The sequence below is a fragment of the Pezoporus flaviventris genome, unplaced genomic scaffold (genome assembly GCF_033815535.1).
Source record: "Pezoporus flaviventris isolate CSIRO_AGI_PZ_B2104156 unplaced genomic scaffold, CSIRO_AGI_Pfla_v1 ptg000213l, whole genome shotgun sequence".
NCBI lineage: Eukaryota > Metazoa > Chordata > Aves > Psittaciformes > Psittacidae > Pezoporus > Pezoporus flaviventris.
In genome coordinates this window covers 6239437-6266989 of record NW_026892761.1, presented here as the reverse complement: position 1 = coordinate 6266989, position 27553 = coordinate 6239437, and the positions used below count along the sequence as shown (strand labels likewise).

The 27553-nt window shown below is 40.5% G+C and overlaps 1 protein-coding gene across 3 annotated transcripts in view; it reads left to right on the top strand.

The window, feature by feature from the left end:
• PREX1 (phosphatidylinositol-3,4,5-trisphosphate dependent Rac exchange factor 1) overlaps positions 1-27553 on the top strand; it is a 150713-nt gene that overhangs the window by 70654 nt on the left and 52506 nt on the right. For 2 of the 3 annotated variants that reach the window (XM_061441547.1, XM_061441546.1), the window contains exons 4-10: positions 1255-1359; positions 4328-4429; positions 15015-15176; positions 19364-19497; positions 22759-22874; positions 23784-23933; positions 27170-27317. In XM_061441547.1, coding sequence (XP_061297531.1) covers positions 1255-1359; positions 4328-4429; positions 15015-15176; positions 19364-19497; positions 22759-22874; positions 23784-23933; positions 27170-27317 — 917 coding nt within the window. The remainder of the gene's footprint in view (positions 1-1254; positions 1360-4327; positions 4430-15014; positions 15177-19363; positions 19498-22758; positions 22875-23783; positions 23934-27169; positions 27318-27553) is intronic. The other variant, XM_061441548.1, reaches the window with a different exon arrangement.

Genomic DNA, 27553 nt, shown 5'->3' with positions numbered 1-27553 from the left:
CTACATGGCATGGTGTCCTGAGATGCCTCGCATGTTACCCCGGGCAGAGGGCCACGCTAATGCATCTTGAATTACTTCTGATATGTGAAGTAGGATGTCTGAGTAGCTCTGTATGGTACCTCTGTGTTGTGGCATAGGAGCTGACCTCAGCCACGAAAGAGGCTACTGTTGTGAGAAGCACCCAATAAAAGATGCATCTTTTTGGTTTCTGTGTCTTGTCCCCCCTTTTTATTCCAGTGAATGTGTTACTGGAATCTTGTAATGCAGCTGCTGCTTCAACAGCTTTGAAAGGATCAAATCACTCCTTGCCTGATCCGCTCAGGTATGGAGATGGTTGTTAGTGCTGCTTTTGTGAATCATTTCAATGTTTCCAGATATCTGGTGTTTGCAATGAGTTGAGCATCTCTGATCATTTTAGATAGAAGTTGCACCATCTTTGATTCTGGAGACAGTAAAGCAGAACTTGCTGCTGTGAGCTGACCCTCGTTTGTTAACAGGGGATTTCATTCTGCTGCATGTGCTGGTCCTTGTGACATGTTCCAGTGCAAGTACTTCAGCCTAGTTGTGAAGCTACCTTTCCCTTCCTTTAATTTCTGTAATAATATTGGTTATTTTGTGTGTGTTTGTTGCAATTCTTTCATTTAGAGAAACTGTTATGAACAGCCAAGTCACTGTTTATTGTTGCACTGAAATAATGAAGTCTGCTGCTTGTTTCAGAACACAAAGCGAACCAGCCAACTCACTGGGGGTTTCTCGTCAACCCTGAAAGCCAGGGGATTTCCAGCTGCTTGCTTTGTGATATAGTTCCCTTCCAGATCATGGCTCTTCCCAGCCACCTCTGTTTCTTCCTCCTGCAGGAGTAGTTAGCATAGCTCAGAAATGTCAGCCCCTTTGCTCCTGGCTTTACTCTGCTCCTACCTAATCCTCTGGAATATCCTGACACACATGCAAGTATCCTGGAGATAACAAAATCCCTTCTTGCAGCAAAGACTATACTATTTCAGTGATGCATTAAGAGGAAAAGTCCTGGAAGTCTGTGTGCTCAGAAAGCTGATGTTAATTTAGAGTAAGTCAGGAATTAGTTGAACACCTCTATACATTATTCACGTTAGAGAGGTATCACACACTTCATGTAAACTGCAACCCTAATGCCACTTTATGTGCACACCTTTTGTAAAGAATTTGGTATTGAACTGTGACAAAACAATCACTCCAGTTTTGTCTGAGTCAGTAAGTTACTGTTTTTCCTTGCAGAAAGACAAATTCTTTGTATACGAGGAGTACTGTAGCAACCACGAGAAAGCACTCAGACTGCTGATGGAGTTGAACAAGATCCCAACAGTGAGAACATTCCTCTTGGTAAGCACCTTCTCTAGCACTCTTGACTTACTGATGTGACTTTGCACTGTACTCATAATAACCATTTGGTATCCCAGGAATGCTGGGCATTTTGCAGACATTACCCATTCCAGGTATGTAGCACTCAGGATGGATAGGTATTGAAATCATTGATGAGTTGAAGCGCAGAACTAAGCACAGCTCTGGTATGAGGGATTTCAGTGGAAATGGAGTTTTATTTATTTATTTTGTAAGAAGCAACAGAAAATTTGAGCCAAGATTGTGAAAGGAGTAATGCAATAAGTCAGCAGCAGGGCTGTGACTAGTTCCCAGTGGATGTGATTCCCTGCTCAGTTCTCTGACCAATTCACCATCTGCAGAACCACCAGGAAAATGTGACCTGCTTTTGCCACCCTTTTCCCCAGGAGTCCAGTTGTGGGCAAGAAATGTAGTCTGGATGAATTGCTTTCACTGCATCATTGCTGCTTGTATTAAAAATGACCTGACTCCCTGTCTAACCTTTGATGTATTAGAATCAATGTTGGGAGGGAATGTGGCATACAGCCTTCAGATGCCTCCTAAAGAGGCTGGGTGGGAGAATAAACAACAGTAGATAGTGCCTTCTGCCCAACATTCCTAAATTTTCTTTCTTTTCTTGGATGTTTCTCCTCCTGTCCTTCACCCCAAATCTGCTTAAGTTTTTGGGGGTTTCTTGCTTTCCTGGATATGAACATATAGCATTTGAAATGCAATTGGCATGTAGGTGAGGGACTAATTCAGCACACTAGTTTCTTTTTCTTGGAAAATGCTATGAACTAAAAGGAAGGCTGTCTTTCTGCAAAGGACCTGCTTCTCTGTTCTTCTCCCTGCTCTTCTCTCTTTTTTTCCTTTCAGCCAAAGCTCTTCTCTTTCTCAATGTAGTACAGCAAAAGAAAACTACTGCATAAAATGTTTGTCACAAGCAGAGCCAGAGCATTCTTTTAGCCACATAATACAGGCCTCAGAGGGAGCAGCAGGGACAAGCAGTTATGCTGTTGGGTGGTCAGAATCTCTTTGTCATCTCTGAGTTTTAATGAACCTTGCTAAACCATTAGTTTGAGTCACCAAATGACCTTTGTTTGTGAGTTCCTCTGGGTACTTCTGTTGAGAGAATCTAGTGAGAAAGAGGAGAGACAGAAGTGCATGTAAACACCATCCTTCCCAGTATTCAGTGTTCTCCACTGCCACTGGATTGGCAAAAGCCGCCTGTCTGTTACCGGCAGCAGCTGGCAAACTGATTACAAGGCACATAAAAGATGTCACACTGTCTGCTGTGGCTTACTGCAGTACCTGAATCCAAGAGACTCTTAAAATAGCCATAAATATAGGAGGAGAGGCTACACTGAAATGCCTACTTTGCTGTGGCTGCTGTAATATCATCCAGGCCTCCCTTCTCTTCTCCATTGCCTCTTAAAACCAATGCTATAATGCCACCATGCAGAGAAAGCTGCATTAAAATACAAAGCTTTGCTTGTGAGGATAGATTTGGCCTGATTGCCCCTTCACAGCTGCTGAAATATAGAATGTGGGAATGTGTCTGAAAAATCAGTAAGTGTTAAAGGGCAGTTTTGAGCCCAGAGCTAGAGAGAGGGCTGAAAGAAGAGATGGGAAGGACTGAATCACTCGAGACTTGGAAAATTGGACAGGGAGCATTGTGAGCTGGTAGCCAATGCCACGCATCTAGAACAGCCTGGGGAAGGGTTATTTTACAGATGATTGTCTGTAAAAATACCAGTTAGGACTAATGAGATTTATGTATGATGTCTGTGAACATTCCTTGAAGAGCAGGATTGTTGAACTGCAGCCAAAAACCTACTAAATTTCAGAGTGTGTCTGAGCCACAGCACACATTTCACAAGGGAAAATGTTATCGGTGATGCCCCAAAGCAAGCAGATCTTGGCTGAACTGAATTTAAACTTCGGCTGCTGTTGACAGGACAGGTTTGCAACCGGGGTGATATTTGGAGCAAATTGTCCAGATTCACGGTCAAACATCGGAATGTAGACTAGTCTATCTAAAACAGGTTTCAAGTCCATTTGAGTCCACTACCTGTTTCTGGCAGCAGTCAAAACCGGAATCTTCAGGGACACGTATAAAAGCTTACAGGTCAGTATTTGTTTACCACATGGAGAATACCGATTATTGTAACAAAATAAGGACAGGTTAAGGACTGGAGGTTATTTTTTTCTATGCCAATTCTTACGCTCTCTTTCCATGTCAATCCTGGTAAAAAAAGTTTCCATAGCAAGTTGAGCACCACTTGTTTGAGGTAATGTGAACAAATTTATCTGTGAAATTATTCTTCTGGAATGCAGGGACCCTCCAAAATTGTGTGAACTCACTGTGCAAGTATTGCAGGGGTTGATCAGTTGCTGTGTCTGTTCCTCAACCTAAAATCTATTTGGACTTGGATTTCTTTGGTGTATTGGTCTGATACTTGTCTCCTTCTTTACTGTGTTTCACCAACACTTGGAGGATAGCTGGGCAAGCAGCACCATGTGCTATGACTGGTTGACGCTCCATGTGTGCTGGTTACCCAGACAGTGCACCCATACTGTTTGTCCAGCTGTGATGAGACAATGTTTTGCCAGAGAATTGGTGGATGTGATGCAGATGACTCATTTATTTCAATTCCACATCGATTTCCTTCAGACATAAGGATTGGACTGGCGTTAATGATGTGTTTACTAGGTAGTAAGCTTCATTTTGGCCTTCAAGAGTTTCCTGGACCACCAGTGCAAACTTTGCATCGTGAATAACCACTATTAATTGTTGGGGCAGGTTGGATTCTTTTGTATTTCAGTGGTGAATGAAGTCCCATTTCCTGTGTCTTAGGTGTGGCAAAGTGTTTTCTGACCATAATATGTGTTATAGGAATACAAAACCATGTCCAAGAGCATCTGGAGGCTTTGTGTCTGAGGTAACATTTGTTTCCTTTTTTGATTACAGGGTTGCATGCTTTTGGGAGGCAGAAAGACGACAGACATTCCACTAGAGGGTTATCTGCTGACTCCAATTCAGAGAATTTGCAAATATCCACTTCTGCTTAAGGTAAACCAAAGAAAGTATTTCTCCAGATGGTTGTTTTATTCTTGGAGTGATTCTATGTTTTTGTAGCCCTGGCTCTTGTCACTACTACCTTCCTGGCTTGCGCTTGGATCCTCTCTGAAGAAAATGGCTTTTTATGGGTACTGTAAAAGTGCTGCCTGAAGCTGACAGGCTGCTAAATCTCATAATGGTGCAGCTAGACCAGACATGGCAACTACTGAATAACTAATGCCTTTTGACTTAAGTTCTGTTCAGATGTTTACTAAGGCTTGAGTGCTATTTTAGCCACTTCCTGAATAGCTTTGTTCAGAAAAAATAGTATCAGTGTTCTGAAGGACTGGATGGCTCCGGGGACTCTAAATGGGATACATCTTTCATCATGAAGTCTTTAGTTTGTGTTCAGGTCAGTAATGATCAAAATCCTGTATCATCTGACAGCTGTTTGGAGGCTTGTTTGAAAAGTGGTTGGTTGTCTCAGAGGAGTTCCCAGTGGATAGGTGTCATTGCAGAAATGAGTGCTGCAATTGGCAGTAATTGGCTGCTTTACTAGTATTCTTACTGTAGGAGCTAAAGAATAAAAGACTTTAAAAAAGCCGACTTCGCTCTCATCCCTCCAGGTCAAGGCTGGGTCACACATCTTATGGGGATGAGGAGAGGGAAAAGGGGAAAGCAGTTTCTGGGAGAGCTTGCATCACCAGTGGCTGTGTAGCTGCTCTGTGACTAACAACCATCGGTCTTCAGTGATGGCAGTCTCTTTCTCAGTCAGTAACATTATATTTATTAAAAGAAAATTTATGAATCAAAAATATAAGAAGAAATTGTGAATGACGTGTCCCTTCCTGAGTTGTGGAAGAAAGTAACAATTTAAAGCTGTTGCAGTTCTGTGTCCCTAGATTCCTCATGATTAAAGGTTTTCATAGGTACTAGCTGGTAAACGCAATACCGATGTGTTGTTCCATTTGCAGTTGTTTGTTTCGTCTGATAAATACTGAAATCACTTCTTTCTATTCAGGTGGGGCTTTCAGATCCAAATTTTAAAATTCTTTCCTACAGGTGGAATCGTTGTCTATGCAGCTGTGCACAAGCCCATCTTAGAGCAGGCGTTCATGCACCATTCCTTATGGATGTAGCTACTGGGATTTATGCGTATACAGCCAGTTTATCAGTCCAGTCAATCTGTCCACAACTCCACTTACAGTTGGAACAAACAAAAGCACGCACAGTTTAGGCACATGGCAGGAGGAGCTAATGTGTGAGACAGCGACAAACATTTCTTCCACAGTACTAATCATAGTCAAGATAAGGTAAAGGATGCCTAGATCAGGAAAGCATGTAAGTGGCTTCAGCATGGATTTATCTTCAGAGAGAGCTGGTTCTGTAGGGATAATGAAAAGCTAATGATGCCTCAGTTTAAGTCCATTGTGTTTATTTGGGGTTAGTGTGGAAAGGATTTGGTGGCTGTTCAGTCTGTGGTTTTGTGTGCTGACTGTGAGCAGCATCCATGTGCACAGAAAAGGAGTTCCTGTGGCATCTGATACTGTAAACAGACCAGGGGATGTGGGGACCTTAGAATGTGCATTCCTGCCCAAGTGTTTTGATACTGATTATGTTTTCTTGTTTTCACTCTGTAGTGTTTTCTGTGGCTATTATCTAGCTGTATGTTTAGGACTGAAAATCAGAAATTTTGATTCCTTACAGGATTCCCTTTTCTGTTTTCCAAGAAACTTCAACCAGAGGAAGTAGTGGCTGGGTTCTTGATTTTGAATTGTTCTCTACATTTGTGCTCTTACTAAAAGATGAAGAGTTAATCTCTTTCAGGTTTCCTGTCATGGTTTACCCTTTGTATGAAGAGAGTCATTAATGAGTCCAGAGTCTGGAGACCACATTTATTCATTGATTTATTCCATGCTGGAAATATCTTAATCCAGTTAGAGTGGTCAGGATCTGGGGTGCCTTTGCCGTGCTTATCTAAAAGTGATCTTTAACGAGTTTTATCCCGGTATTTTCCAAACCTTTTGGACCAAAAGGTCACTGTTAGTATTCCATTTTTCTTACATTTTGTTCTGTGTCCCTGTTAAGCTTGAAGCAGCTCTGAGGTCAGTGTGGTTTCATTTAACAGATCTGACCACTCGGTATGTGGACCACCAGTCATCTCTCAAGCATAGTTTGGGGATCTCAACTGTAAGCCATGCACATGGGTGTCTTGGAGAACTCCCTACATTTCTTCTGCACCTCAGTGCCTCTTTTTCTGTTTTCAGTATGACTTTGTTGCTGAATCTCCCATTGCTAATCGGACCTGCTTTATTTCTAAGCTTTTCAGAAAGCATGACTGTGAGTGGTAGATATCCATCAGTTTGGATCATCTGTAGACTTTTATCAACTGACAGAAACTTGACTTGCAAATTAACATCTCTGTTCTGTTGTAAAAGCTCTTAAAAATACTAGAATGGCAAAACCTGCCAATACTATAAATTGTTTGAAATATGAGGGCTTTTACTCAAATGCCATGAGGATGCTGGCTGCAGAAACATGCCTAGAAGAAATACACGTTTGATTACAAGATAGTAGCATCAGCAGTACAATTATGTTTTGGTAGGCTTCAGCTTAAGTTTTCCCATTCCTCTGTACCATTCTAGGGAGGTGTTTTGGCAAGTCTGGGGTTCTGTATAAGGGATTGGAAGAGCTGCAGATGGACCAGTTTCTTGCTTTTCTTCAGGCATTTGCTTTGCATGGGGGTAGTAAACAAAATACTAAAGCAAAGTAAATACTTCTAAACCATAACACCAATCTTTCCGGGTTCAGTGGCAGCTAAAGTCATGAGGATCAAATATTGGCCTGTGGAAATAAATTGGTGGTTTCTACTTTTACATACATGTACAACTGTAAATGGCAAAAGTCCGGGTTGCGCAGCCCTCTCTCCTTTGAAAGCTAAAGCCAACACCAGTAAGGCTAAGCCTGAGTCAATGTTTCTTGCTTTCAAGCCACATCGGGGTAGAATACAGATAACTTTGTCCTCTGACACCAACTCTGTGCCTTCTGGGGTGAGTACTTGGGTGTTTGGCTCTGGTGCAGTTGACCCAGACCCTCATGTACTTGTCGAACAAATAGCATGAAGGGAGCCAATAGGAGGAGCTGTGACGAGGCATCTGGTGATCTTGCGTTCCATCTTTCTATGGATTTCTTCTTGTATACATGCTGATATAAATCACACGCTGTTCAGTACTTGAGAATTTCCTAGACAGGAAATAAAAGCTTAAAGAAAAAGCTGAGGGGAATTTCATTTTGGTTAGGCAACAAATCTGCCTCAGTCAGTGAGATTCTGCCATTACAAGGGGTTGTGCAGCTCAGAAACTGTCCATGGTGATTAGAAAGTGTAGTTAATGCTGATTCTTAAAGGTAGTGAATTCACAGTGAATAAACTGTGTACCATTCAAGACTTGTTTGACACTTGCTAGCACAAAATTACCAGAGTGGACACAAATGTTTCGATCGTGAGAGCAGCCAAGGGAAAATCCAGGCTGATTCTGTTATCGCTGACCAGGAAAATGCAGCTCTCTAAGCCAGAAAAAAAGTAGATTTAAAAATAACACAACCCTCAAATTAAGTATTTGCTCTCCCTTTGCTACTGAACTGCAGTTATTGCTCCTGAAATAGCTGGTTTATATTCATGGGGATTGGATCTTATTTTATCTAATTCCCAGGGCAAACAGATACTGCTGTATTCCAACTGATGAGAAAAGTCATAGGCCAGAGGTATCCTACTTTCCTCTTTTACTTTGTTTTTAACAAGAGTTTGTGAACATCCAGATTGTGTAGTAACTTTGATATGACCTTGTTAATAGTGTAAGTATTTTAGTATGGCTGCAAGATCGTATGAATGAAGTAAATCAGACTTGTCTGTGTTTGAAACTCAACCTAAGTAGTAGGGAAAGACGTGTTTAAAATACTGTAACTGTTGTTTATTAATACCAGATGTGAGTATTCTTCTTCAGAATAATAGCGTCTAACATGGAGCTAATTTGAGTTATTTAATTAGGAAAAATATACTGGAGCATCTCCAGGTGCAGATATACTTTAAGCCTATATTGCAGTTACTTCCAATATCAAGTGTGGCATCCTGCAGTTGGGCATCTTAAGTTACAGTCACTGACTGTAAACAAGGGGTTTGGTGGTGGTTTTTGCTTTCTTTCTGTCTGTTTTTCAAAACTTGTATGTGGTTTGAAGAGTGGGACTCAAACCCTAGCCATGGTGTTTCATAACACCATGCAAACAGAAGTGATATTAGTATTTTTGTCCCTAATACAGTTTTCGTCTGCTTTATGCAAGAGAATTGTTGCTCAATAAGTTTTATCCCTACTCCAAAACCTCTCTAATGTGACCTTCACTTCTCTTTTTCTTACTGTGAAACTTCAGCAATGATTTGAATTCTCTTTGAAGATGTAGGAGTTATGAGTATTTGTTAGTATGAGCTTCATCGTAAGGCTTCCTTAAAAGCGAGAAAGGGACTTGGGCTAGGTTTGAACAAAACAAAACTGGTTGTTGTGATGGGCATTCTGATTTGATGAGAAGGAAAGCAGCAAACAGATGCATAGACTTTGAGAGCATATACTGTGTGAGCAACTTAAAATTCCAGTGCATGTAGCTTGCTGTCTAAGTATGTTCTAGCAGAACCTTTTGGACTAAGGCAGCTCTGTCTCACCAGTGATAGCTGTATGACTCTGTATTAATTAGTGTGAACCACACTACTTAAGAGGGGAAGCAGCTGTTTGTGTAAACCAATCTCTGAACAAAAATAGCCTTTTTCCCTTAATAAAGAGCATTTATGTCAGCGAGAAGAAAACCCTAGGGGAGTGGTGATCATGAGTTAATCACACTGCTGGGGTGGGGATTAGGAGCAGTCATTTCTGCCTCCTTCCTCCCGGTGCACCAGGAATGTGCAGCACATGATAGCTGCACCCCAACGGCTCCCAGCACATGTCACCGAGGTGGTTTCTTGTTTGATGTCTGTTCTTTTAAGGAATTGCTCAAACTCCAGCCAGAAATGCACATTCCACTTCTGGTCCTTTAAAAATACCTCATAATGTACACAACCTCATGAACGATTTCAGGCAGCATGTGTATTGCTTCATGTGGTGGAAAAGTCATTGACCCTAGGGAGGAAAGAAAAATCTGGATGCAAAAAGCTGAGTGTCCAGGTACAGAATCCTTTTGAGAAGGAAAGCCCAACACTGGGACATACACAAGTCTTAACAAAAGCAGTGCTGGGACATTGAAAGGGAAAGACAAGAAGGTAGGTTAGAGAAAGTTTAATTCACTGTCTCCCTCTTCCTCTCAGCTGTTCAAGGAACAGAACCTGCCAACAGGCCACAATTGGACAGATTTAGTCTTTGGGGTGTGAATTTTTGTTGTGGGGTTTTTTGTTGGTTCCCTCTCTTCCCCTTTCCTTCTTCCCCCCACCTAAGGATAAGTGGTGCTGCTCTTAGATTCATGACATTGCCTGGTTGAAACCCAACTCTGTGTAGCACAGCATTAAATACGGTATATACCCTACAGAGTTGTCAGGAACACTGCCAATTTGTAAATCATACTTCTGTCTTCCACACATTCTATATATAATCACAGATAACTGGTAATATTTATAAAACTGGAAACATGTTTTAGTTGCATTTTAATTTAGCATGTGTCATAGATTTGATGGCACATTGAATGTAATCTGTTCTACTGATTTATTGTTGCTTGTCTAGTCTTTACCCTGCAGAAACATTGACATAAATTACAAATTTTAATTATATACAGAATAAAAAACCCTATTATGATTGGCAGGTACACAGATAGAGCCTCGTGTAACATTTACTTTCTGGTTAGGTTAAGTGGAAAATAAATTTTAATACAAGCAAATATTCAAAACTCTAAAATAGGATAATAAACCTCCTGGAAACAGTTATATTCACAGAAAGATGATGTTTGGATTCTGGGTTTTAGGTTTTTTAGAGCACATTTTGGAGTTGAACTGTTTATTAACGCAACTTTTTGAACTGATAATCAAAGAAATACATTGTCTTTGTTATCTCTGTAATCTTGACATATTCAGTAGGTAACCAACGGATGTACCTCTGAAACCATCCTTTATGTGTGCCCTGGTTTGTGGTGCAGAGTGGGGCAGCCTGGCAAGCCATGGTTTGCACCAGTCAATGCACAATGTTAATGTTCATTGCAAAAAATCCATGTTAAGCTGTGTCTGAGTGTCCTCAGGAGTATAAGGATAGGAGGAAGGAATTTGAAATATAGTGACCTGGAAATTTCAGCTGCAAAGCATGTGTTGAGTTGTCAGGTTTAAGTACACAACCAGCCATTTTTATGTGGCAGGGGAGGGCATGGGGAAGGATGACAGAGGTGTTTTGTTTTAAAAGAGCTCATTTAAGCAGAAGAGCAACCTTTTTTCTAGGAAATATTAAAGTTGTTTTTACATTTAACACCCCCACCCCCCCCCCCCCCCCCAGTTTCCTCTGCCCGCCTGCATTGCTCACTTCTCATCCCTCCTGCCACCTCTTTGCATCTTTCTGTGTCATGTTCTTTTTTGCTGAGTTCTCTCCTCAAAGTTTTTTTTTGTTTGGTGGCTGTTTTTTGGGGGGAGAAGCACAAATAGCAAATCGACAAATGAGCAGCTGACGTGTTTGTTGTCTTCTGTGATTTAGTTCTTATATTTAGATTCCATCACATTTAGAGCTTTTAACCTTCAGCTATTTAAAGCTATACCTGAGATTGAAATTCTTAAGGTGGAAATCCTTTTACTTCATTGCATAAGCAAAACCTGACATTTCTTGGTAGGTTAGATGTAGATGTCCTGTCCTTCCTTTCTGTATGCTGTTCAGGAGGACAGTACAGCTTGGAGTGCTCTGTAACTCCTGTTCTAAAATGAGTTGTGTTCTGTGTGTAGGTGTTACGAGTGGCATAACCTCCGATCTTTGCAGCTATAAAAGAGGAGTGAAATGAAAGGAAAATTCTGTGCCCAGAGGGCACAGTTCCCATTTCTTTCTTTTAAGTTCTTTAAAGAATCAAAATTTTTTTTTTTTCCTCCCGTCTTATGATATGGGATCTCTTTCCAACTCCCCCACCTTCTGTAAAAGAGAAAAGTCAGAGGATAATGGCAAAGAAGTTAGAGGCAGTGAAAAATACCAGATTTTCTGTTCACCACTGGAGGATTATTATGAATTAGTTTAAGAAACTCTTTGCAAGGAATAGTTTTCTGCAAGTGATACCAATCTCATTTCCTGGACCTATTAGTGTGTGAATTGCAATACAAGAGGTAGTAATTCCAGACAACATACATGAGCTTTGCGGAGGACGAGACACTCATACCCAGGGTTTGCCATCTGGTCCATTTCTCAGCTGCTTTTCAAAATGTTGTCAAATGCTCTCAGAGTTTACACATTATAAATCTGTCACTAAAATAAATAAGTGCCCATGGCTCCCTGACTGTGTTTCAGAAGTGCTAGGCTCTGCTCTTTTGGGGAATGGCAGTGTCAGAGCAGCGTGGCTCTTCCTCAGAGGGCTTAAGACTAGGCGGTGGTGAGACAAGTTCTGTGCCACTTATGCAGCTGACTGCCCCAACCAGCACCCTTCCTGCCTTTTCCAGCCATCTCTCCAGGTCCTTGGGCAGAACTGCAGGCACCAGGAGTGATGAAGATGCTGTGCTTATTGAAGCAGAATCCTGCTGTGAATGAAGAGTTCTTTCTCTGTGTCTTGGTGATATTTCAGAAAGGGATGATTAGACAGGGCTAGTGTGTATGCATATCTGTTTCCAGAGCAGTCTGGGAGACACTTGAGCTGCAGAACTTCATTGATATTTAATGAGAGTCATGTAGCAAAAATGCGGCACTCTGTTTTGGAAGCATGGAGCAGAGGCTAGTGTCACTAAAGTGCAACATCCCTCTGCTACCTTTTCTTCTTGAACACTTTCCTTGGCCTTATCTTCAGGAAAAGTAAAAAAAATTCCATAGGGAATTTCACTCGTGATATCAACTGACATTTGTAGCAGCCAGCCCCTTTTTCCTGTGCATGTGTTACTCTCTAAATCAACCAAGATCATCAACTCCTCTCTCTTACTGGGATTCCTGGCTGTCAGCACATTACCCATCTCCTTTGTCATCCATCTGACAAGAGCCATTGTCAACTTCCATTTATAATTTTCTAAAAAGAGAAATTGTAGCTATGAGTAAATTCTCAAAATACCGAATCTGTGCCAAGAACTGAGCAGTTGTATTTCATAGGACAATTTCGACATTCCCGTCCATTCATTTGGGCCTTTCTGTCTCCAGGGTCTGTCTGTGTGGGAATGAGAGTACCTCCCATTGCTGTATTTCAGTTCTCAGAAGACCTGTCTCTTGCATTACTTAAAGGAGCCTCGGTCACGAAGTGGTTTAATCTCAAGATGCAGATGTTGGTTTAAAAGCTTCTGCAAAATGGAGTTGTTAAATAATTAAAATACATTCAGAGTTTCTGTAACAGTGGGTCTCAAGATAGTTTACTAGTGCTAGTGAATAAAGTCTTGCCAGTGCGAGGTAGCAGAGGAAGCACTGAGTCTGTGTAAAGGCTGAAATAAATCTGTACTACTTCTAACTCTAGCTTCCCCCTTTCAAATGTGCCTTCCAATTTTGCTGTTATCTGAGCATCCCACAGTATATTTATTCTACAGTTACTCCTACTAGTAGAAAAATACAGCTAAATATGCACAAACCTGTCGCATGCTGAAGAGCTGTCTGTCTAAAGAACTCTGTAAAGCAGATCTGTGAATCAACACTAGGACAGAGAAAGGTCCTTGATTTAGTAGCTCAGAGTGTCTGGATTAGCAGCTATTATAGTCACTGTAAGTTAATGCAAGCTTCAGCAGGACGAACTTCAGACCACATCTCTCCACTCTCTGACAGGCCACGTAACTTGAACCTAAAACCCACCAGTTAGTTTGATCTAGAGGCTGCGTGTGGACATGAGTCAGTTGAGGAGCAGTGCATGTATTACAGGTTGTGTGACCAACTCAGGCAAGGTGAGCACCAGCACTACTCAGGATCATACCTGAAAATGGAGTATGCCAGTGCCCAGCAAGACAGCATGGCACAAAGATCTTTAATGTCAATATTTTGTGTGGTGAAGGGACACTTGCTGAGGTTAATGTGCTGATGTGGAGAAGCAAAACACAAATCAGACCACAGAGTAAGCCCAGTTGGAGCCCATGACAGGCATTTGGGGATTGTAATCACTTAATCTTGGATGAACAACAACTTTAACAGGCTGTCTTTGCCCTTAGCTGTGGGAACTACGGATTGAAGCAATTTAGCTGTGTTCAGACCACAGTGCTGTGCAGGCTCTCTGGTGGTACTCAGACTCATTATGGTGTCTCATGCAAAATGATGCAGTTCAGCAGCAGTTTGCCATTTAAATGTAGGTCTTTAAATAACATGTTGAAGCAAAATAGAGCATAGTGAGAAAGTTAAATATTCCAGGCAATCTAAAAATGTGGGTCTTAAACACCATATTAGGTATCAAGATGAAATTACCAGCCTTAGTAAAGGTTTCTTTAATGTATTTTTATTCAATTGTGGCTGACTATAAAACACTATTGGTCTGAAAGATGATTAATTGTGAGTTGACAGTGGTTACCCCTATTGCTAAACTGGTTAATATTGTTAGGTGCCAAGTTTTCCCACTGCTGTTTTTCTGTGGGCAGTGTTTAACTGGGCTGTTGTTCATTGAATCAGGTGAAGCAGAGTCTCTTAGGAACTCTTCCAGAGCAGAGATGTTATTCATCTCGATGTTAATCTCTCCAGTCAAAACACGTACCCCAATCTCCCAAACATAATCTGGGGAAGAGTCCCTGTTAAATTCCTGCTGTTTTCTTGGCCTCTTTCTCCACAGTTCAAACACTGAACTGAATGTCAGAAAGCCTTGGTTCTGCCAGTCACATGCCATTGGGAAAGTTACTTACTCTCTGTAAATTAATTTCCTCCTTCATGAAATTATTGTTGTACATAAAAATACAGACAGCTGTGGCTAGTGAATTTCCCTGCAATTTCTGGATAGAGTCATCATGCACAGAGCTGTAGGTGCTTCTCCACATGTGGTGGTTGACCTTGATTGGCTGCTGTCTGCCCACCCAGCCATGTTCTTACTGTCACTGTTCAACATGGAGAGAGGGGGAGAAAAAAATTAGATGAAAACTGCTTGTGGATTGAGATGAAGACAAGAAGATCACCTGCTAATTACCATCACAGCCAAAACACACTCAACACAATTTATTGCCAATGATAAGACGTTTGGATAAAGAACCCTACCTTCTTTCCAGTCCCTACTCTTTTCCTCAGTCTCAACTTCACACCTGCATTCCCAACCCCTCTACTTCCAGCCCCACCCCCCCCACCCCCCCCCACCTGCACAAGTGAAGAACAGAGAACAGCATCTACAATAACATGCTCACAACTCCTTTTTAGTTTGCAGTGGTTCTGGCATTTTCCTATGGTATTGCAGGCTTGTGCCTTTCTGTGACCTGCTTCTAAGTTAAAAGAGCATGTTTTCTTTTTACTTTTTTTTAAAGGAATTAGCTAAGAGGACTCCCTCCAAGCATCCTGATCATCCAGCTGTCCAGAATGCATTGCAGGCCATGAAGACAGTCTGCACAAATATCAACGAGACCAAGAGACAGATGGAGAAACTGGAAGCCCTTGAACAGTTGCAGTCCCACATTGAAGGATGGGAGGTATGATGTAGGACTGCAAAGCTCCCCAGAGGCAGTTTGCTACACAGTTTTAATGGGCTCAAGTTTAGTGACTCATACTGTGTACAGGGATTTTTGTTTTCTACGTGATGTGCAAATGCTCTTGGGGGTGTGGGTGGCATCACACTGATGAGTTTGTAATATATGTTTATTTTGAGTGTGCAGGCTGCTGCTAAATTGTAGCAGAACAAATGGATTATGAAAGAAAGGAAGTTGTTAGAGGTAAAATGAACTGAAATTTCAGATCTCATCTGAAAATCAAATAAGACTAGAAGATGAAGTCAAGACCTCTCTAAGTAACAGAAGTTTCTCTTTTCATTCCTACAAGACTTTATGTTTTCAGGAGCTTTGAAAGGTATCTCACTTACCTTCATACGTATTTCCTGTATAAAAGATAAAGGTTAGATTAGCAAGTATTAGATTAGAAAGCAACTGGTATATTTGTGTTTAGTCCAGTTAACTTACTCATGGATGTGTTTCTGTTGATGTGTTTATCAGTAGGTGGATCTGTGTAGGTAGAAGCATTTACTATGGAAGGGAGAAAAATAATGAGTGAGAAAACTTGAATGAAGCTGGGGGGAAGCAGAAATCTGGAAAAAGATACTGAGAAGTCAGGATGGTGTGGAAAGTGTTGGCAGCTTATCTTGTGAGACTGTAGTTGAGGCCCTTGAATCAGTGGAGTTGGAAACCTCTGGGACGTGCACCATAGGGAGTCAGGGTGTTAAATGGTCTCCTGGAGAGATTGGTGTCGGTTAGTGAGACTGATACTTAGAATGCTGAGGCTGATCACTGCCAGCTGAGGATTTCTTAGCTGAGGACATTTTGTTAGAGGTCATGTAAACTTCCTCATGTTCGGATGCTTGGGTGCTCTCCATGACTCTCTTTTGGGTTGTTTTTTATGTTTCGTGTATGTTTTAAACCTTGCTCATTTTTTCCCTGAAGGATGTTCTTGGCATTCAGCTAAAGACATGAGAACAACCCAGATATCCAGCTGTGTAATTTTTGGATAGCAAGCTCAGCAAACAAAGTCATGTAATGGTCTATATATCAAGACTTCTAGAAGTAATTAAAACATCTCAGGTTCAATGCGCTCATGGGTCATCTGGGCAAGAGGAATGGTTTCAGCACTGGAGCCTGAAGTGTGGCTGTTAAAGTGTCCATGATGCCTAACTATTCTATGATTCTATGAAATGAAGTGATATCCAAACTTACTGATATTTTGGGGCTTGTTTTTTTTTTTTTTTTAGGGTTTAACTTACCTGCAGCAGCATTCTGGGGCTGAAAACCCTTTCAGATTTGTCTATATACAGTTTTGTAACAAAGTCACTTAGGTCACTCAGCTCAAAATTTAAAAAAGGAAGAAGTGTTTTCCCTCACAGTAAGCTGTGGAACATTTCTAAATTACTCTAATGACATATTACAAGGAGGAAAAGGAGCTGTATGCGTCATGCATCACAGAGACAGACTAATACTCAACACAATGGCATCTCTTAATTCTGTAAATATAGAGAGGTTTGAAATTCATTGACAGTTTCCTATCTTCACAGTACTAGGGGTGTTATAAATGATGACAGTATAGCAAAGTGCTGTGTTTGTAAACAACTGGTTTTAGTTCTTTCAAATGTATTTTCCAGTTTATTCCCAATGAGAAGGGCTCCTAGCTTCTATCTGTGGAAAGCTGCAGTTGCTGAATTGAATTATTAGCTCAAGAATGCAGTGCTGTAAGCACAGACCTGGCTGTGGGAAGAAGTCTATAAGATAAATGTATGCCTATTTTTAGTTTATCTAATAGCAGTTCCTCCTATGAAATAAAAAATTTCCCTTTTCTGTGAGCATGGATACAGAGTTTGAAATACTGGTGCCCTGTACATATGGTTATATACGTATATATGTATATATCTATGTTTATATATACATATAACAATATATATATAATTTGACAATAAATTTGACATGCTAATTTGACAAGCCCTACAGCTTCCAGTTTTAATCCAAGGCATCTAAATTGTCAAAACGAAGTGAAGCTCAGCTTACTTATGAGCAAGTATTTTATGTTTGTAAGGGATGTAGCCTGAATCTGAGGAAGTGTTCAAGAAGCCCAGCAAGATGTTTGGTGTTAACTTGTTCACATAATTTGGAATAGGCTTCACCATGTCTTAAATTTTTCTGTTTAACCAGACCAGCAGTTTCACTAGTGTCTGTGACTTTGCACTTCCTTCCAGCTGTCCCAATGGACATCCCTGGTCTGATCTTCATCCTACTGCCATCAGTGCCATCCTCAGTATTTCTAGCACAAAGAACAATGTGACATCTTCTGCAGAGTCTCGTTCTTGAGAGTCATCTGTAGCTATACTAAGAGCAGGAGTTGTTTTTTAGAGCAATTTCCTCAGTTCAACATATTTTCTTCAACGTGTCCACCCACCAATCTCCATCTCCTTCTCTGATACAACCGTCACTATCACTGTCATATACTGAGCGTATCCTAGCATCATTCTTTCAGTCTCTTTCTGAGATTATAATGAGAGAACATGTTAAAGGCCAAATCTGGGAAGCTACTGAAGGCCTGCAGCTTATGCAGACGTCTGTTCAGCAAAATGAACTCTGCTCATATTCATTCTTCTGGAATGCACAGAATCCTTGTAGATGTATATTATGGATTAACTTCAGACAGATCAATTTGATTCTGGTTAATCCATCTGAGAAACAAAGATTAGCTAAAAAAAAGGGGGGGGGGGAAGATGAGTAGAGGATGCATGTATACAGTTTATATACTTTTGTATACAGCGTTCTTCCTTGCTTAGTGAAGAACAAGTTAATATGCTGTTTCTGTTAATTATATATTGTTCTTTCTTTGGGCAGTTGTTCTTCAGCCTTCCAGTATCTGAAGGGGGCCTATAGGGATGCTGGGGAGGGACTCTTCATTAGGGACTGTAGTGATAGGACAAGGGGTAACGGGTTCAAACTTAAACAGGGGAAGTTTAGATTGGATATAAGGAGGAAATTCTTTCCTGTTAGGGTGGTGAGGCACTGGAATGGGTTGCCAAGGGAGGTTGTGAATGCTCCGTCCCTGACAGTGTTCAAGCCCAGGTTGGACGAAGCCTCGGGTGAGATGGTTTTGTGTGAGGTGTCCCTGCCTATGACAGGGGGGTTGAAACTAGATGATCTTAAGGTCCTTTCCAACCCTAACTAATCTATGATTCTATTCTCATGAGTCATTGTGAGTGATTTTTACACAATTGCTACGTATCCCCAAATTCTCTAGGTCTGAAATGCACAGGAGTTTTAAGAGATGTGTTAGTGCTTAGGCAGATCAATCATTTGGGCTGTAATTTGCATTTTTACCAACTATGTTGTTTTCATTCTTTCCTCTGGCCCACCCCAGCAGCTTGGTCCCAGTTAGCTTTCTGGTGAGAAGTTCTGTTTTGTCAATGAAAATGTCAAATAAATCTTCTTACTCTGTTTCTTACTATTGAAAAACCTCTCATATTGGTATAAATGAGAAGTAGCGAGGTCAACAGCAAACGGGAAGTGCATCAAGTGTTTAGATACTATAGTGATGGGGCTGATTGAAAAATAGATTCTTAGATTTGAAGGTGAGAAGCAACCGTTGCAATCATTTGCTTTACTTCCTGCACAAAATAGGGCAGATGATTTTACGCAGTGTCAGTAGCACATTGACTCCAACGTTGCTGTGCTCATTTCTTCTGCTGGTTTTGGGTATTTTATTGAAAATTGAGTATTTGATGTTGAGGTGCTATGAAAGTTTGATTTCTCCATGGGCAAACCACATGAGGAGCATGCTTTTATGTTGTATGGTCAGCTGGTTTCTGTTGCTATTTGTGTATGTACTAGTAGGCCTTTGGGGTCATGATTTGGAGACACAGTGACTTCTCCTGGAGATAGTAACAAGTCAAAAGAACAAGTGGTTGTGTCTGGAGTTCAAAAGGGAAGATTAATTGTAGCGTATGAGGACTCCAAAAAATATTTGTAATCCAGAGAAAACATGATGTGTTTAGCCACATTAAGAAATTGAGGACTTCCTTCTTCTGAGTGCATCAGTTACATCACAGTTCAATGACATGCAAATAAAATAGCAGTGTTTTAGTAAAAATCCTTCATGATGCATGCACAAAAAGTTAAAAATAAACAATAACTTTTTCTCTTTTCAGGGGTCAAATCTGACTGATATCTGCACGCAGCTCTTGCTCCAAGGGACTTTGTTAAAAATTTCAGCTGGAAACATCCAGGAGAGAATGTTCTTTCTATTTGATAATCTTCTGGTCTATTGCAAGAGGAAATCCAGGTGAGTCCCTCCATGCTTATGGACCATTCAGAAGTTTTGTAAGCAGAAAGTATGATCAATTACTGACCCCTCAGTGTGTTCCCTGTTGCTGTGCAAGGCTGAGTCACAGGTGTGATTTCCCTCTGTTCTCGAACATTGCTATTACTTAGACAACATGAGAAAGAAGTCACTCTGTGGTAGGATAAATATGCCACACAGTAATGGGGTCCCCACCCTGAGAAATGCATAATCCAAAGACAGAAGTTGATACAGTGCAGAAAAAACACGGAGTGAGTTTGTTACAGCTGGAAAACTTCCCAGAGCAGATGGGTCTCCAGGAGTGATGTGTAGAAGGAGGCCGTGCCAACTTTCATTGTGAGGTTATTCCAAGCAGACAAGGGTGACGTGAAAACCAATATAAAGCCAAGAAAGGGGAAAGTGGAAGACTATGAAAGCATTAAATAGATGCAGGACACAGAGGAGTGAGGAAGAGATGAAGATTAGCAAGTTGCTGTTCAGCTTTTGCAGCCATGTGCTCTGTGTGTCTACAGTTTTTGCATCATTCTGCCTTATAAAACTTGAGCGTTATTAACACCTACTGCTTACTATTAAAATACATTGTCAGAGTGGAGGGCAGTTTGCTTGCTGCTGCAGCCAATTACACTGTATTTCAGTCCTTAAGTTTTTCACCTGCACAAGCTCAAGTCTCATTTGCTTGGTCTTTCCTACATTTTCCATACATTCTCTACACTCCAGATTCTTATCCTCCTCCTCCTTCAAGTTATGCCTTTAATGGTGAAGGCCAAGTAGAATGGCCAACCCAATTAGGAATATCAGTGTTCTCTCCAGATTCTCATATCTCAAAATTTGGGTTTATTTCCCAGTTCAGTGGAAATTTTGGAAACATTAAGCTGGTAAATATAATTTCAGTAATGTTTAGAATTCGTGTGGACAATGCTGAAACTATACAACATAAATAAAAATTATTAGGTGAAATCTGCGTTAGAAATTATTAGAATGTAATATTAACATTTAAATTGCAAAGAAAATTACACAATTCAAACTTATGTGGCTTTTAAGAGTATCTAAGTGAAGCCTTTTGACTCTGCTGAAATGAAGTAAGAAAAACACATCATTTTGACTCTGCCAGATTTGTCAAAATCCAAACTTCCACAAGACACATTTCATAGATTTGTGTCTTCTGACAGAAAACTGTTTCTTAGGGAATTAAAAAAAAAAAAAAAGAAATCAATTTGATATCTAATCTTCTTTAAAGCTCTGAGAAACTGGTTTTCTCATCCTGTTTGTAGTTCAGGTTAGCAGAGCCCCTCCCATGCTGTCCAGGCATTTTTCCCGGAATACTAAGGTTTAGAAAACAAAATGTTCTACTTTAAGCAACTCTTTTTTTGTACATGAGACATTACTGAGCTACTCTGTAGTTTGGCTTGATTTTGGAGGAGGCTGCCTTAACACTCTCATTTCCCCAGAGGCTTGATAGTGTTTATCTTTGTCTAATAATGTAGCTTGAACTGATGAAATGTTCAGAATCTGATTTCCATTATTAAGTCTGCTGGAATTGCCTAGTGTAAAAGATATATTTAGGAATTGCTGAGTGACTTTAATTTTAAATATTTCTCCTTTTCAGCTGCTATTTATAATTAGTCCAGGATGGAAATCGGTGTCTATCCAGTTGTGCTGGTGTGATTATTTGGTCAGCTGCATGACAAACAACTGGCATGTTAGTGGGACACAGCTTTTGGAAAAGCCAGTACCACCAAAAACCTGCCTGTGTCTGTTCCTAATTTGAAATTGAATTACTTGGTTCTCAGCTCACACTGCGCTTATCTTGTAGAAATCACTGGAGCTTTTCTTGACTCAAAAATGCAATCAGAATTCAGACCTGTCTTTGATAAGTAGTCAACAATGCAGCCATTTAGAATTTAGGCATCATATCTTTTCACAATAGGGTAAATTAGGAGTAGCATTGTTGAGACCAGTTTAAGATGTGTCTTAGAATGCGATCTGTGATTTTCAGTCTAAGACTGCAATCTCATCTTTTGCAGAAGCTTTGGGAAGTCTGACAAACTGATGACATAGATTTTCAGAGCTGAGTATTGTTTTGTGTTTTTAGCAGGATCATAGACAGCTGTTTAAATTGAATCCTGATGTCAGGAACAATATATTTCATGTGGAGAAATGGGCTGAGTATTTAAAGGGTTTTGCTAAGGCTGCCAGGATAGCTTTTCTTTAGATTCCAATAGTCATCTTTAGGAAATGATCTAATGGCTCCAAGATCTCCATCCCTGTCAGTCTGATTGGATGTAATATATGGTCATCACTAAATGTGTATTTGTCACTAAAACTAGTTGTAAAAGGAAAAATTGTTCAGAAGAGCTTGGTGGTTCTCCTCTCACCTCAGTTTATCACAGATACTTCACTCAGATTTTTTTTTCTCTCCAGGTGTTTTTTATTACAATATTTCTTGAATCTCACGAGCTCCTGGCAGGTTGCCACAGCAATCCCTTCACTGCACAGAGCTTGGACACTTGCCATCCCAAATGATGATCATTTGACCGGTTGTGTTTTGGTTCATATAGCAGAGTTGTTCTTAGATATTAAAGCTCAGCAGGTGTTAGTTGGATGGTTTTAAACCTGTTATAAACATAAAAATCAGAACGTAACTAGCAATGAAAGTGCTTTCCTGATTTTTTTTTATAAGACATTTCAACAAAGACGCTATAAAGCTTATGGATAATGATGTAAACTTTGGTGCAAAGTTGCCACAGCAGCACTTTCATGAATGCCCCCTACAGCAACATTTAACACAAATATGACAGGCCATTTGACACCAGCCTTTTTACATGTTTTATTTCATATTTGGAACTGGGTATACATCCCACAAATTTATCAAAGCTTTAGGCAAACAAAAGTGCAAATGTAATGTTTTGTCAGGGGATATTGCAGTTTTCATCCCAGAGCCATGTGCAGTTGGATTCTACTGGCATTTCAGTCAGTCATCAAGAATGTAAAGCTTGAAGGCATCTCAGTCTTCACTTAATCTTGTAAAATAAGCTCTTTATCGTTGTACTGACACTGTTGTACACTTATCTTTCTGAGCTGATGGAGTAGTCCGGTTTTTCAGAATCAGAGGTGTGGTCAAATACCACAAAACACTGTATCAGAATCCTTTTTTAATAGTCATATCTCAGAATGATATATATATATATATGTATGTTACCCTATTTGTTTATGTGTTGTTAACAGTCTAAATCCTAATTGCAGGGTTACTGGAAAAAAAACATCTAAAAGGACAAAGTCAATCAATGGTTCCCTTTATATCTTCAGAGGCCGAATAAATACAGAAGTCATGGAGGTGGAAAATGTGGAAGATGGAACAGGTATGAGACCAAATACTGTCTTTTAACAACACAGCAAGTCCAGATATTATTTTGCAAGGTGTTACAAATGTACTTTTCTGTCTCCTTTAAAGAAATCTCAAGCAAGCTATGCAGCTTCTGGTACCTTCATTATTAGACCAACTTATATTTGTTGAAAGACTGGACATGCTTTCAGGCACTAGTCCTTCGTTCTGAAATAACCTTATGAAGAGTTTGTGTACCCAGAAGCTTGTCTATTTTTTCTCCTAATCCAAGTTAATTTAGCAAAAGATACTTTATCTTCTTTCCATCCTTTCTTTTCTTACATCTTAAGCCATTACAGCTATAACAACAGAACTTCTGAATCATCTCATTTAGAACACTAGCAAATATTAGTCTTAGCCTCAAATCAGTAGTATGGAATGTGTCCCTGAACAAAATATGGGAACGGTTCTTGTGTTCTGATTTCATCTACAAAGGCCAAACCCAACCCCTCCTCTTACAGTAATAAATCAGGAATGAATATTATGGCCTTTAAACAGTTGACACTTAAAGAGTTCCCGTGTCCAATGGACAAAAATCCTTACAGTGCAAGAAGTTAGCGTGTCCCTAGAAAGTTCAGATCAAATAACCTGAAGAAACTTCATCGACTGCTACACTGATGTCATTATGTTTTAAATGTTTTAATTCTTCTGAGGTGAAATTACAGTGTCACTCTTAGGGCTGAAACAGTTTAACAGCCTACGGATACTTCTGTTAATATGCATACTTACAGGTAAGTAATGACCAGTCACGTGGACAGTCAGTAAGAATGGTGCATGAGGAACACCTCCAGAAGTCAGGCTTTTTTAGTTAAGGTGTCTCATGCTGATTTGATTGAAGTAGCAGGCCTTCTGTTCACTGTATGCATTGTGCTTTGGGTTTCTACAGCAGATTACCACAGCAACGGCTACACTGTGACAAATGGTTGGAAGATACATAACACAGCCAAGAACAAGTGGTTTGTCTGCATGGCCAAGACTGCAGAGGACAAACAGAAATGGTTGGATGCTATAATCAAAGAAAGGGAGCAGAGAGAGAGTAAGTGGATAATGTATTTTGTAATACACTGAATGAACTTGTGTACAGAGGTGTAATGTATATGCATGTAGAAGTATCTGAGAGAAAAAGGTTGCAGTTTTACCTCCATGGGCGGAATTAAAATCTGTCCTTAATGAAAAAGAAAATCCATTGATTGAAAGCAAGTATTTCTGAATGTGTACCTTGGGGGTTTTAGGGACTTGTGTCACTGTATTTATCAAACATTTTTATTTACCAGAGGCAGTTTCTTTGAAGCATTGAATTACTGTTGAAAAAATAACATTTAATCAGTTACAGTTTTTGGTCTTGTACTTGCTAAGGAATAATGCTTTAGATGTTTAAGAAAGTTACAGATCTGTCACTGACGAGTCATGAAAGCAGAGAATCCTTTAATGTTCTTTGAAGTCGAAACTTAGTTTTTATATTACAGTACTTTGCATCTAATCTGCTAAACACAATGCACATTGCAGTGTTGTTATCATAGAATATGAACCGTTTCGAACATACTTTAGCATGTTTGAAGCCCGATGCACATTTTGGTAATGGCAGGGGTACTGCCTTCAAAATGTAGATGTGCATGGTGTAAATTCAGAACTACCTGAAGGCAACAGAGAGAATCGGGTTCGATTTTTGCTCATCGGTCAGTTCTGAATCCCACTCTAAGGATCCTGAACTTCCACATGCAGTATTTCTTTAATAAAATACATTTCTTGGCTCTTACTTTTACCCTCAGAGTGCTAAATCATGTCTCTAAAAGGTCCCATGAGTCTCCATTTTGTAGTGAGTTTTCGCTTTCTGAGGTCACTTAACTGCTCTGCGGAATTTCCTGTGCATCAGGTAAAATGTGTGAGAAGAGAGAAAGTTCAATAAGAAGTAAAACAGGATTATTAAAACAGACCATGTATAAGCAGGGAGCCTGAGAATATGGGGAGGTGACTCAGGAAGGGAGAAGAACTATTCCATAACAGAAAGTTTCTCAAAGCTTTCCATGCAGCATTGGCTAGTTAGATTTTCTGATGCTTTTTGTCATACAGTTTTATGATGTGGCCAGCTGATGACAGGCACTCGGGATAAGCATAGATATTCTGGCAGACGTTCCAGGCCTTACTGGAAAATCTCCTTTGGAGCAGAGTACTTACAAAGTCAGAGATATCAGTGTTTGGATTAGAAAGGAGAAAGCTTGGTGAGATTCCCAATCCTGCAGGATGAGTTGGGTAAAATGTGCATTCCAGTCTGCCGTTTACATCAGAGCCTGGGGAATTCAGTGATGTAAGACCAGCAGGAAACATGTATACTATTACACAGGCTGTTTTCTATCACAAGTTCACGTTGCAAATTGGCCTCAGCTACATGTGTCAGCATTTGCGATGAATTGGATCACAGTACTGGAGGAAGAAGAGGGTGGAAGAGTTAACAGCAGTAAGCCATGGGGGATGTGGAGCCAAAACTCTTGGACACATGAAAGAAATACTGTATTTGAATGACAAAATGCTGTGCAAGTCTAATTTCTGGAACGTGCCTTTCAAGCCTCTAAACCAAATGCATTAAGCGTTTTCAGAAAGCTAGAAAGCAGCTCTGATGACACAGAAGACTATTAATTCATTTCAGTATCTTACCATAAAGCAACAGGATTTATGTCCAGTTAGGGGGAGCTGCTTTTCCCAAAGAGTGTACAGTTTTTTTATGTCTAGCCTTACACTGATCACTTACATTCTGCCCAGTGTAAATCTGTGTAAAAATTGGGATGTACCCAAGTGCCAATGTGCCGAGTACAGGAGCAATTCAGGCTGCCTGTTTTCAAAAATGTTAGGTGTCTAAAATATGTGCCTCTGTTTTGGAGGACTCCAGAGTTGCCTAGATTTACAGGTTCAAGTTTCAAGAAAATAGAAGTACGTGTGCAGGCTAGAAGAGAAAAAACTTATACAGCAGCAAACCAGCTGTCCTGAAGCAATTTGCAAACCTAAAGGGAGGAGTGCCAGCAAATGCCAGTTATGATGATAGCTGTAACATAGACACCTCTTGTTTTCAGAGTTTGTTCTCCTGACTGCAGGAGTTTTCAAGTTAGCATGAGCTATGTGGAAACTCACGCAACATGGTCATGAAATTTTCTCGCTCCAATTATCTGTCATTCCTTAAATCATTCAGATTTCACTGAATATTATAATTGTCAAAATGTATTTTTTGCTTAAGGTATTAATAAATAAAATAATTAAGAAAGGAGGAGAAAATAATGTTCTTTTCTAGTTTTGATTTATTTAAGGATGTGAATCTGATTTCAGCAGTTTTGTATTTCTGGCGTCAAGTAATATAACACTCAAAAAGTCATATGAACTGTCAAGCATTTTGATGCCTCAAACAAGTCTTACGCTGGCAGTTATTCTGGGGCCAAAAATGTAATTGCAACAGGAAATAATTTTGAGAAGGTACAGAATTACAGAGTGGTTTGGGCTGGAAGAGACCTTAAAGATCATCTATTTCCAAACCCCTGCCATGGGCAGGCACACCTTCCACTAGACAAGGTTGCTCCAAGCCTCTTGAACATTGCCAGGGATGGGGCAGCCACAGCTTCTCTGGGCACCCTGTGCCAGTGCCTCACCACCTCACAGTAAAGAATTTCTTCCTAATATCTAATCTAAATCTCCTTCTGTCAGTTTAAAGCCACTCCCTCTTGTCCTGTCCCTACAAGCCCATGACAAAGTCTCTCTCCAGATTTCTTGTTGGCTCCTTTAGCACTGGGAGCTGCTCTAAGGTTTCCCCAGAGCTTTCTGTTTTACAGGCTGAATGAGCACAGCTCTCTCAGCCTGTCTCCGGAGCAGAGCTGCTCCAGCCCCTGGAGCATCTTCATGGCCCCCTGGACTCTCTCCAACAGCTCCATGTCCCTCTTGTGTTGGGGTCCCCAGAGCTGGACTGCAGGGGCTTCTATCCAGGGAGGAATAGAGGGGGAGAATTCCCTCCCTCGACCTGCTGGTCATGCTGGTGGTGATGCAGCCTGGGACACAGTTGGATTTCTGGGCTGTAAGCACACACTTATGGCTCGCATTCAGTTTCTCATCAACCAACATCCCCAAGTCTTCCTCCTCAGGGCTTCTCTCAATCCATTCTTCGTCCAACCTGCAGTTTTGCTTGGGATTGCCCTGGTGTAGGTGCATCTTTCCTTGGAAGTTCTCCGTGTTCTGTAAACCACTCTGCTTTGTGTGATATTAAGGATCTGAAGGAATTTCTGTTTTGTATTCCAGGTTTGAAACTGGGAATGGAGAGGGATGCATATGTCATGATTGCAGAGAAAGGAGAGAAGCTCTACCAAATGATGATGAGCAAGAAAGTGAACCTTATCAAAGACAGGAGGAGAAAATTAAGCACTGTTCCCAAGTGCTTTCTTGGCAAGTAAGTGGTATTTGAATTGAAAAGGCCCTTTCATTCCAATCAAAAGAACGGACTCTGGATTTTCTGGGGGTGGCATTATGAGGTCAGATCAGATGTGCATTGATGCAGCTTAATTGAAAAGGCCAATAACCCCCATTACAGTTGTGATTTATTAAAATTAATCATTGATTCCTATTTATGCTCTGCAGTGACAGCTCATTCTACTCTACAATAACTCTTAACAGCTGTTTCAAATC